At 44.9% G+C, this 12,040-nt stretch overlaps 1 protein-coding gene across 2 annotated transcripts in view; it reads right to left on the bottom strand.

The window, feature by feature from the left end:
- Positions 1-2,540: 2,540 nt before the first annotated feature.
- LOC106591258 (guanylate cyclase soluble subunit alpha-2) overlaps positions 2,541-12,040 on the bottom strand; it is a 133,012-nt gene continuing 123,512 nt past the window's right edge. For both annotated transcript variants that reach the window (XM_045703994.1, XM_045703993.1), the window contains exons 8-9: positions 5,095-5,249; positions 2,541-3,527 (exon numbers count right to left, since the gene is read on the bottom strand). In XM_045703994.1, coding sequence (XP_045559950.1) covers positions 3,308-3,527; positions 5,095-5,249 — 375 coding nt within the window. In that variant the 3' untranslated portion in view covers positions 2,541-3,307. The remainder of the gene's footprint in view (positions 3,528-5,094; positions 5,250-12,040) is intronic.

Genomic DNA, 12,040 nt, shown 5'->3' with positions numbered 1-12,040 from the left:
TCACCTCTCTCTGTCCCCGTCTCTTCACCTCTCTCTCTCTCTGTCCCACCCCATCCCCATCTCTTCACCTCTCTCTCTGTCCCACCCCATCCCCATCTCTTCACCTCTCTCTCTCTGTCCCTGTCTCTTCACCTCTCTCTCTCTCTGTCCCCGTCTCTTCACCTCTCTCTCTCTCTCTGTTCCTCCCATCCCCATCTCTTCACCTCTCTCTGTCCCCGTCTCTTCACCTCTCTCTCTCTCTCTGTCCCACCCCATCCCCATCTCTTCACCTCTCTCTCTCTGTCCCTGTCTCTTCACCTCTCTCTCTCTCTGTCCCCGTCTCTTCACCTCTCTCTCTCTCTCTGTTCCTCCCCATCCCCATCTCTTCACCTCTCTCTGTCCCCGTCTCTTCACCTCTCTCTCTCTCTGTCCCACCCCATCCCCATCTCTTCACCTCTCTCTCTGTCCCACCCCATCCCCATCTCTTCACCTCTCTCTCTCTGTCCCTGTCTCTTCACCTCTCTCTCTCTCTGTCCCCGTCTCTTCACCTCTCTCTCTCTCTCTGTTCCTCCCCATCCCCATCTCTTCACCTCTCTCTGTCCCCGTCTCTTCACCTCTCTCTCTCTCTGTCCCACCCCATCCCCATCTCTTCACCTCTCTCTCTCTGTTCCTCCCCATCCCCATCTCTTCACCTCTCTCTGTCCCCGTCTCTTCACCTCTCTCTCTCTCTGTCCCACCCCATCCCCATCTCTTCACCTCTCTCTCTCTCTCTGTTCCTCCCCATCCCCATCTCTTCACCTCTCTCTCTCTCTGTTCCACCCCATCCCCATCTCTTCACCACTCTCTCTCTGTTCCTCCCCATCCCCATCTCTTCACCACTCTCTCTCTCTGTCCCTCCCCATCCCAGTCTCTTCACCTCTCTCTCCCCCCTCTCTCTCGCTCTCTCTCTCTCAACAGACAGACAGACAGACAGACAGACAGACAGACAGACAGACAGACAGACAGACAGACAGACAGACATCTCACTATCTACGCCATCACCTAAACTACATACGTCCTGCCTAGCTGGGTCACACCCACATTCATGTGAGCAGGGATCTCCAAGCAGAGAGAGATGCACACATTACACTCCCACCCCTTACCCCCTGGTTAAAATAATACATGACATTCTTTATTAAACATATATGGTGATTTTATTTACAACTTATTTGACAGAGGATGTGCCTTACAACTCAGTCGTTGAACAGATTTCAACATGTTACAACCAGATGCATCAGCAGTGTTATTCATCATCAGTGTTATGCATCAGCAGTGTTATTCATGGGCCGAGATGACAGACAACTCAGACATGTCAAATCATTTACCAAAAAGAGAAAAAAGCCAACAGAAATGTGAACGTACTCATCTAAACTTGTGAATAATACCAAACAGTACAACATAGTATGATCTTTACAATTGAATATATTTCAATTGTACATATTTAATATAGCTATAGGCCTTTTTACATACAATTTATCTTGTACAGAGTTTTATGCAATAACAGATCCACAGGTTATCTTACACATACTTCTCGCTCACTCACACACACACACACACACACACACACACACACACACACACACACACACACACACACACTTTTTTTCCCAGGTTATTTTACGTGACGAAGTTCTTTGGTGTAGAACTCCAACATGGGACGGAATATTTGATTACGCTGCTGTTTGAATGCTGGATGACTGACTGATTATTTTGTTTCACTTATTATCTTTAATGCTTTAACCTCACAGCTAAATCAATGACATCAAAAACAAGTTTCCAGGACAAGTATGTTTACAACAGTATTCGATTGAAGCCTGTCATTTCTTACTTGTAACAAGCCAATGTGTGTTTGTGTGTGTGAGAGAGAAATGGGGTTGGGGACAGAGAGATAGGATCCTAAGGTTATTGCTCTAAAGACATAGAGATCTGGCAATGTACGTTTACTAATAGTATCAGCTGAGAAAAGAACAGAATAAAAACTTTTATTGAAAATTAACATCCCTTTCTCTCTCTCTCTCTCTCTCCCTCTGCCACTCCCTTCTTCCTAAATCCATGGACATATGGATGTGTGATGCTGGTGTTTAGCTAGAGAGGGATGCAGTGGGTGGGGGGGGGGGGGACATATGAAAGGCCCTTAAATACGGAGAATTGAGTGTAGACCAGTGATATTTCACTGTTCTACCCCCCAAAAAACACACACCACAATCCACTATCCCTTTCTACCCCCCCCCCCCCATGAATGGATGGATGATTTGGAGGGAGGGGAGGGGGGTGGATGGATGGATGGATGGATGGAGGGGAGTAGATGGATGGATGGAGGGGGGAGGATGGATGGATGGATGGATGGGAGGGGGGTATATGGATGGATGGATGGATGGATGGATGGAGGGGGGAGGATGGGCGGATGGCTGACAGGAGGGGGGAGGATGGATGGATGGAGGGGGGAGGATGGATGAATGGATGGATGGAGGGGGGAGTATGGATAGATGGAGGGGGAGGATGGATGGGAGGGGGGTATATGGATGGATGGATGGAGGGGGGAGGATGGATAGATGGAGGGGAGGGGGGTGGATGGATGGAGGGGGGTGGATGGATGTATTTATGTGCTGCTTTCTTATGTCCATGGTTTAGTGTTGACAAACGGGCTGGGAAGTGGATGCATTCAGCTAACTGAAAGAGAAAATGTCCAAACATCCCAGTGGTTCAGCTGCTAGCTGGACCAAAACAACACAGGCTTCCCACAGTGACTGATTTGGGAGAGTCACACACTTCACTGTGGGGAGCATCAGAGCTGCAGACCTCGTTCCAATTCCCTGTGTTCAGCCAGCTCACATGTTGTGTATGTATGTAGTGTTCTAGTGAGGAAGGCACTGAGTTGTTAGCGCTGTTGATAATAACATAGTACCTGCCATGCCCAAGATGACAGCCAGCTGTGGTATCCATGGTTACAGTACGCCGAGTTCTACAAGCAGAAGGCTTTAGTTTTGGAGTCACTAGAGAATTCTATTATTGTCTCTGTTGTTCTTGTTGTTTTCACTCCTCCTTTTCTCTCTCTTCTCTCAACCTTCAGTCTGATTCATGGTGGGGTTGAAGGGTAAAGGGTGATTGCACTTGGTAACAACAGGTTGTAGTTGGTGCAGCAAGGAGTGTCTGTTTCTAGATGGAAAAGCGAGGGGGTTGTTAAGAGGACTGAGTCCTGGTTTGGGGTAGGAGGGTATTGTCTCCCATTTAAACATGGCTGTAGGGTTAGAGTTGTGTGTGTATGCTGATGACTGTGTGTATTGGGAGCCTATAGACTCGTCTCTCGTAGGAACATGGTGCCGATGCTGTAGGACACTTTCCTCAGGGGAGCTGGGGGGGCGGAGCGAGAGCTGGTCAGGGAGGCGTGGCTATGGGAGGTCCCCCCCTCCAGGAAGTAGCATGTTCCTGGGATATCCTTAGGAAAATTATCAGGAAGCTCCAACTGGGAACGAGGGACGAAAGAGAAAGAGCAATCGTCTTTCAGCAGCCTGGAGAAAGGGAAGAGGGAGAGAGGGAAAGAGGGAGAAAGGGAAGATGGAGAGAGGGAAGAGGGAGAGAGGGGAGAGGGAAAGAGGGAGAGAGAGAAAGAATGAGGAGAGAGATTTAAACACTCATGGTGTGTGTGTGGTATATTTAGCTGCAGATTGGGATTTGGAGATTTCCCCAAACACCAGACTCTCCAGGGAGTGATGCAGCCTTGTTCAGAATGAGAAAAGGCCAATCACACACCCAGGCATTATTCACAAGCTACAGGTGTGTGTTCGTGCTGAAGAAGGGTATGTACACACACACAAGGTTGATTTAAATCTGCAACAATTAGCCCTCTTTGTGTCATGCGAATAATGAGTGATTCTAAAGAGAGAACGTCCTTGACTGCAAAAATAGAGGTTTCCAAGGCAACGCTTTTGACTCACTGACTCACAGAATGGACACCAGAGAGAGAGAGAGAGAGAGAGAGAGAGAGAGAGAGAGAGAGAGAGAGAGAGAGAGAGAGAGAGAGAGAGAGAGAGACTCAGGACAGCAACACAATTAGACCCAACCAAAACATGAGAAAACAAAAAGATAATATCTTGACACATTGTAAAGAATTAACAAAAAAAACAGAGTAACCTATGGTGCTATTTGCCCCTAAACAGAGAGTACACAGTGGAAGAATACCTGACCACTGTGACTGACCCAAAATTAAAGGACATTTTTAACTTGCCTTGCTATTGAGAAAGGCCGCCACAGGCAGACCTGGCTCTCAAAAGAAGACAGGCTATGTGCACACTGCCCACAAGATGAGGTGGAAACTGAGCTGCACTTCCTAACCTGCTGCCAAATGTTTGCCCATATTAGAGACACATATTTCCCTCAGATTACACAGACCCATAAAGAACTTGAAAACAAATGTAAACATATGTTTCCCATGCCAATAAAGCCCCTTAAATTGAAATTGAATTGAAAGGCAGAAAGAAAGAGTGAGAGAGAGAGATAGGGAGAGAGAAAGAGGGAGAGAGAGGGAGAGAGAGAGAGAGGGAGAGATAGAAAGAGGGAGAGCGAGATAGGGAGAGAGAGAAAGAGGGAGAGAAAGGGAGAGAGAAAGAGGGAGAGAGAGAGAGAAAGAGGGAGAGAGGGAGAAAGAGAGAGAGAGAGAGGGAGAGAGAGGGAGAAAGAGAGAGAGAGAGAGAGAGGGAGAAAGAGAGAGAGAGAAAGAGGGAGAGAGAGGGAGAAAGAGAGAGAGAGAAAGAGGGAGAGAGAGGGAGAAAGAAAGAGAAAGAGAGAGAACACTAAGACCAGCTCTCATCTCAAAGTGTTTGACTCAACATCGCAGTCACTGTGTGTGCGTGTCTGTGTGTGTGTGTGTCTGTGTGTGTGCGCTTGCCTGCGTGCTTGCGGGCGTGTGTTAATGACGTATCACAAATTCAGTGACTGGATGTGACCGTTTCTTACTCAAATGTCCTCAGAGACTGAGAGCTGCTCTATTACCATTCATTCTCCCCCCTCACATATATACACACCTGCACACACACACACACACACACACACACGGACCACACACACAGGTGTACTCACCTGTATGTGGTTGGGCTGACGTTGATGCATCGAGGGTGGCTCCCAGACTCAAACTTGCTGGCCAGTGTGACGTTGTTGCCAAACAGACAGTACCTGGGCATCCTCACCCCAACCACCCCCGCCAACACTGAGCCTGTATGGATACCTATACGCAGCTGAAGGACGGAGAGAGGGAGGGAGAGTATGGGGTGGTGGGAGAAGTAGAGAGAGAAAGAGATGTCAGTTGAACACTGACCAGTGAGGGACAGTAGAAACAGTTTCTGTAGAGGGCTAAAACAGACTTGTAAACTGAGTATACCAAAAATTAGGAGCACCTTCCTAATACTGAGTAATACTGTGGCGGTCGCAATATTTCATCAGCCGGTGATTGTCAAGCAAATATCTGTCGGTCTAATGGTAATTGACCGTTAATTAACACAAACACATTTAGCATCTCCTGGCTTCCACACACAGCCTACAAGCCATTTTAAAAAGTCTAATAAATCCATGTAATATAGCCTACACCTTCACAATAAATCCATGTAATATAGCCTACACCTTCACAATAAATCCATGTAATATAGCCTACACCTTCACAATAAATCCATGTAATATAGCCTACACCTTCACAATAAATCCATGTAATATAGCCTATACCTTCACAATACATCCATGTAATATAGCCTACACCTTCACAATAAATCCATGTAATATAGCCTATACCTTCACAATAAATCCATGTAATATAGCTGCGTTGTGCCCTTCTCCCTGAGTGTGCTGCGTTGTGCCCTTCTCCCTGAGTGTGCTGCGTTGTGCCCTTCTCCCTGAGTGTGCTGCGTTGTGCCCTTCTCCCTGAGTGTGCTTCACAATCCGAAGCTCCTCTCACTCACACGACTCTCCATCACATGATCCAGTCCTTCTCACAGGCTACAAGTGAAGACAGACACATCGGGGACGCAAATGCACGTGTCCTTATCCAATTCCAAGGTGCATATTGAAGATATTTTTTCGTCAGCCAGCAAGATGAGTAGGCCTAACGAAGAGCAAAAGCACTATCCTATGTCAATCTACTATTCCCATAGTACAAAAGTCAACCTTTTCTATTCTGTGCGAGAAATAAATATTCCAAACATAGTCTGGGACAGTTGTGGGATGTGATAGATCCCAAATGAATACAACCACTAGCATCAAAAAAACTTTTTTACACAATGTGACTGACGTAACAGATCAGAAGGTTTAGCTTAAAATGTTGATAAACTATTAGGCTATTTCTTCACATTATAAGCACAGTAATGCGCACATGGCAGTAGGCTATAAGCGCGTATGTTCCATTAGTGGAAAACACCATTATCAAAAGTGACCGCAAATGTGATTCTGCATGTAATGCTTTTATTATAAAGGCGCCTTTTTATCTTCCCCAAACTTCAAACTCACGCGCTGTTTATATATGCCAGTTAGGCTCTACACCCCTTGTAAAGTGGATTAATGTGCTTTATTTGAAGAAGTTATTTGGCCACTTTAGTTGTGATACAAACCTTATTAAAACATATACTGTAGTTCTATGGGCTAGGCTACATGTGGTGTGCCACTATGATTCGAACAAGTCACAAAAAAAATGCATTGTTTCTTTTGCTGGGCATCATTCACAAGTGATAATAAATAATTCATAAGTGATAGGCTATTATTGTCACCCATCAGACTATTCTTGATTTAATCTTGTCTTCACATATACTAAATAATATATGTGTGACATTTGTTTTGATTTAGTAAGGACCATTAACATGCACCTGTAACAAAACAGGGGCAGCGGGAAAAAATGCATGTCATCTATGCAACATGAGTTCATGGGCTCTCATGAAGTGTTCGATTTTCAAATACATTTGCATTGATGTTAGAGTGGTTAGAGGGACAATAGAGTGCTGAGTAGCAGGCAGTTAGCAAGTTTGGTAGACTACTAACGACCAGCAGCAGCATCAGAGCTTGGAGAAGCCTAATTACCGTGACTAAACGGTCATGTGGAATTTGTCTGCTGACGAGACCGCCGGTGTGGCAGTAAAACAGTCACCGCAACAGCCCTAGAAGTGGATCTCTAATGATCCACTTCAGTATCTCATCTCCACGGTCACTAACACCACTGAGCGCATGCCAGCACACCAATGTGGGTAACCTTGGCAATGAGAGAGAGAGACCATAGCCTCGTCATCACAGCAGGACCGATAAATGAAGAACCCCAAGCCCAGGGGACCCCATATCCTCCTGTCAACCCCCCTGATAGCCCTCCTGACAACCCCCCCACACCCACTGAGGACACACACAAGACACTGATTGTACTCCTTATGGACTCACATGGGAAATATATACAATAAAATAAACTTTTTCCCAAACACACAGTGTCTAAACTCTGGTGTCCAAACACCCAGCACGCCCTAGACCTTCTGTCTGAGGACCAACTACGGTCACAAAGCCACATAATAATACACACAGGCACAAACAACTGGAGAACACAGCAGGAAAGGGTGGCCACAGCACTCAAGGGAGTGAATGAAAAAGCTTCTACCACTTTCCTCAATGCACAAATGATTATGCCCACGCTGCTACCACGAAAAGACTTCCACCCTGCTACCATACAGCGGGTAAACGGAAGTATTTCCTGTGACTGTGCCTTAACTTCTTTGGGATAGGGGGAAGTATTTTCACAGCCGGATAAAAAACGTACCCGATTTAATCTGGTTACTACTTCTGCCCAGAAACTAGAATATGCATATAATTAGTAGATTCGGATAGAAAACACTCTAAAGTTTCTAAAACTGTTTGAATGGTGTCTGTGGGTATAACAGAACTCATATGGCAGGCCAAAACCTGAGAAGATTCCATACAGGAAGTGCCCTGTCTGACAATTTGTTGTTTTCTGTTGCATCTCTATCGAAAATACTGTAACGTGACATTTTCTAAGGCTTCCATTGGCTCTCTAAAGCCGCCAGAAAGTGGAATGGGGTGTCTGCTGTCTCTGGGCAAAGAACAGCAGCAGAATTTGTAAGTGGTCAGCCTGGGGACAGTGAGACTGGAGATGCGCAGTCATGAGACTACTCAATTTTTTTCTTTCAGCCTTTGAATGAATACAACGTTGCCCGGTTGGAATATTATCGCTATTATACGAGAAAAATAGCATAAAAATGTATTTTAAACAGCATTTGACATGCTTCTAAGTACGGTAATGGAATATTTTGAAATTCTTTGTCACGAAATGCGCTCGCGCGTCACCCTTCGGATAGTGACCTGAACGCACGAACAAAATGGCGGTATTTGGATATAACTATGGATTATTTGGAACCAAAACAACATTTGTTGTTGAAGTAGAAGTCCCGGGAGTGCATTCTGACGAAGAACAGCGAAGGTAATCCAATTTTTCTAATAGTAATTCTGAGTTTAGGTTGCCCCAAACTTGGTGGGTGTCAAATTAGCTAGCCTGTGATGGCTGAGCTATATACTCAGAATATAGCAAAATGTGCTTTCGCCGAAAAGCTATTTTAAAATCGGACATAGCGATTGCATAAAGGAGTTCTGTATCTATAATTCTTAAAATAATTGTTATGTATTTTGTGAACGTTTATCCTGAGTAATTTAGTAAATTCACCGGAAGTTTTCGGTGGGTATGCTAGTTCTGAACATCACATGCTAATGTAAAAAGCTGGTTTTTGATATAAATATGAACTTGATTGAACAAAATATGAATGTATTGTATAACATAATGTCCTAGGAGTGTCATCTGATGAAGATCATCAAAGGTTAGTGCTGCATTTAGCTGTGGTTTGGGTTTATGTGACATATATGCTTGCTTGGAAAATGGCTGTGTGATTATTTGTGTCTGTGTACTCTCCTAACATAATCTAATGTTTTACTTTCGCTGTAAAGCCTTTTTGAAATTGGACAATGTGGTTAGATTAACGAGAGTCTTATCTTTAAAATGGTTTAAAATAGTTGATTGTTTGATCAAATTGAATTGTGGTATTTTAGTTGGTTTTGTATTTCGCGCCGTGCGATGCCATTGGCTGACGTCTGTCCTCAACAGGTTAAAACAAAATGTTTACCTAGCCCACCACTCCACCCTGGACTTGAACAGCCTTTACAACCAGGTCCACCTACACAAGGCAGCAGTGCCCACCTTCGCCAGGACCCTAAAGGACATCGCCCTCAACCACAGCCCCACCCCTCACATAAGGGCAACAGATCAACGGACACACTCCCAGACCTGCGGGAAACTCTCCCAGACCTGCGGGACACTATCCTAGACCTGCGGGACCCTCTCCCAGACCTGCGGGACACTCTCCCAGATCAACGGACACTCTCCCAGACCTGCAGGACACTATCCCAGACCTGCGGGACACTACCCCAGACCTGTGGGACACTCTCCCAGACCAGCAAGACACTCTCTCAGATCAACAGACACTCTCCCAGACCTGCGAGACAGTCTCCCAGACCTGCGAGACACTCTCCCAGACCTGCGGGACCACCTCCCACCCCCCCACCCCATGCCCCCCACTCCCGCAAAGAGGGCCTCAACATGAAAGTCACACATACGCCCAGACCGTGAGCAGGCAAACAGGCCCAACCCCCACTCTTACACTAGCCCAAGCGAATGGCATGTAGCAGATGCTCAGCAGGCTCTGCTCACACTTACTGGTCTGAGGCCAAAACACACGACCAGCAACATTGGACACTTTATGGAACACAAAGCCCCACTATCTCAACTTGGAATATCCAAGGCCTGAGGTCATCTGCCTTTGGCCTAAATAGCAGGAACTTGGACTTCACCAAAGAAATCAGAAATACAGACATTGTCATCCTACAAGCAACATGGAAAAGAGGAGATTGACCCACTGGTTGCCCTCTAGGTTACAAAGAGCTCGTAGTTCCATCCACCAAACTACCAGGTGTGAAACAGGGAAGGGACTCAGGGGGTATGCTAATTTGCTATAGAGCAGATCTAACTCACTCCATCAAATTAATCAAAACAGGAACATTTTACATTTGGCTAGAAATTCTAAAGGAAATTATCTCAACAGAGAAACATGTCCTACTGTGTGCTACCTATATCCCCCAACGAGAATCCCCATACTTTAATGAAGACAGCTTCTCCATTCTAGAGGGGGAGATCAATCATTTCTAGGCCCAGGGACATTTGCTAGTCTAGGGTGACCTAAATGCCAGAACTGGACAAGAACCTGACACACTCAGCACACAGGGGGACAAACCTCTACCTGGAGGTGACAGCATTCCCTCCCCCATATGCCCACCTAGACACAACTACGACAACATAACCAACTGAAACGAGTCACAACTCCTGCAGCTCTGTCGCACGCCAGGTCTGTACATAGTCAATGGTAGGCTTCGAGGGGACTCCCATGGTAGGTACACCCATAGCTCATCTCTTGGCAGTAGTGCTGTAGAATACTTTATCACCGACCTCATCCCTGAGTCTCTCAGAGCGTTCACAGTCAGCCCACTGAAACTCCTATCAGATAACATCAAAATCACAATCTACTTAAACGGAGCAAGAATCAACCATGTGGCATCGAAGCCAAACAAACTGCATACTATTAAAACAATGTATAGATGGAAGGAGGGCAGTGTTGAAAACTACCAAAAACAATTGGCCAACAACAAATCCAATCCCTCCTAGACAACTTCCTGGACAAAATGTTTTCCTCCAATGGTGAAGGTGTAAACTTAGCAGCAGGAAGCCTGAACAATATATTTGACCTATCAGCTAACATATCACATTTTAATTCAGGCAGAAAACCTAAGAGAACTAACAATGAGAAATGGTTTGATGAAGAATATGGATAAACCACTTTTCCAACCGTTTCAGCCCAATAACAAAGAACAAACAGCAAAAACATATACATGATCAAATACACATCTTAGAATCAACTATTAAAGACTACCAGAACCCACTGGATTCTCCAATTACATTGTATGAACTACAGGACAAAATACAAACCCTTCAACCCAAAAAGGCCTGTGAGGTTGATGGTATCCTCAATGAAATGATAAAATATACAGACAACAAATTCCAATTGGCTATTCTTAAACTCTTCAACATTATCCTCAGCTCTGGCATATTCCCTTTTATTTGGAACCAAGTCCTGATCACCCCAATCCACAAAAGTGGAGACAAATTTGACCCTAATAATTACCGTAGAATACGCTTCAGCAGCAATCTCTGAAAAATCCTCTGCAGTATCATCAACAGCAGTGAAAACAATGTCTTTAGTACGGTTGCAAAGGGTCGGAAACTTTCTGGGAAATTTTCCAGAAATTTTCCATGGGAAGTTAAGCCCGGGAATTTAGGGAATTTTGTTTAAATTCATCAAAAAAGCTAGCTCATAATAGTGAACCTTTTCGTGGGATACACATAAGGCAATTCTAGGTCTTGTGGCATATTTGGTTAAACTAGCCCCAATTCAATGGAATTGGAACCCTCTGCATGCACAGTGTATTCTTCCATCACATGTATAGCTGATTCTCAAGATCTTGCACACTAATGATATGCTATTGAGCCCACACTACTTCACTGTCTGAGCCAAGGACTACATGCTTTCTGGTAAGTTTTGATTACTATACTGGGTGGGGTGAATATATTTTATATGACATACATGATTTTTTGTTAACTAGTAAAAAGTAGCCTGCAGCAAAGTGTGTATACAATCATTTCTAACTTGTTAACAATTTCTGCTAGTTAGTTTTTGCTACCATGTGGGTTTTAGCTTGCTTGAGCCTGCTAACTGAGGAGTGTTCATTCACCCGTTTCCATACATGTTTCATTTTAAAACATTTATCTAACAAAGGAGTTGTTTAACCTGTCTGGGCAGGGGGGCAGTATTTTCACTGCCGGATGAAAAACGTACCCAATTTAAACAGGTTACTACTCTGGCCCAGAAACTAGAATATGCATATTATTAGTAGA

Source organism: Salmo salar, chromosome ssa20, assembly GCF_905237065.1.
Source record: "Salmo salar chromosome ssa20, Ssal_v3.1, whole genome shotgun sequence".
NCBI lineage: Eukaryota > Metazoa > Chordata > Actinopteri > Salmoniformes > Salmonidae > Salmo > Salmo salar.
This window is presented reverse-complemented; position numbering and strand designations above follow the sequence as displayed.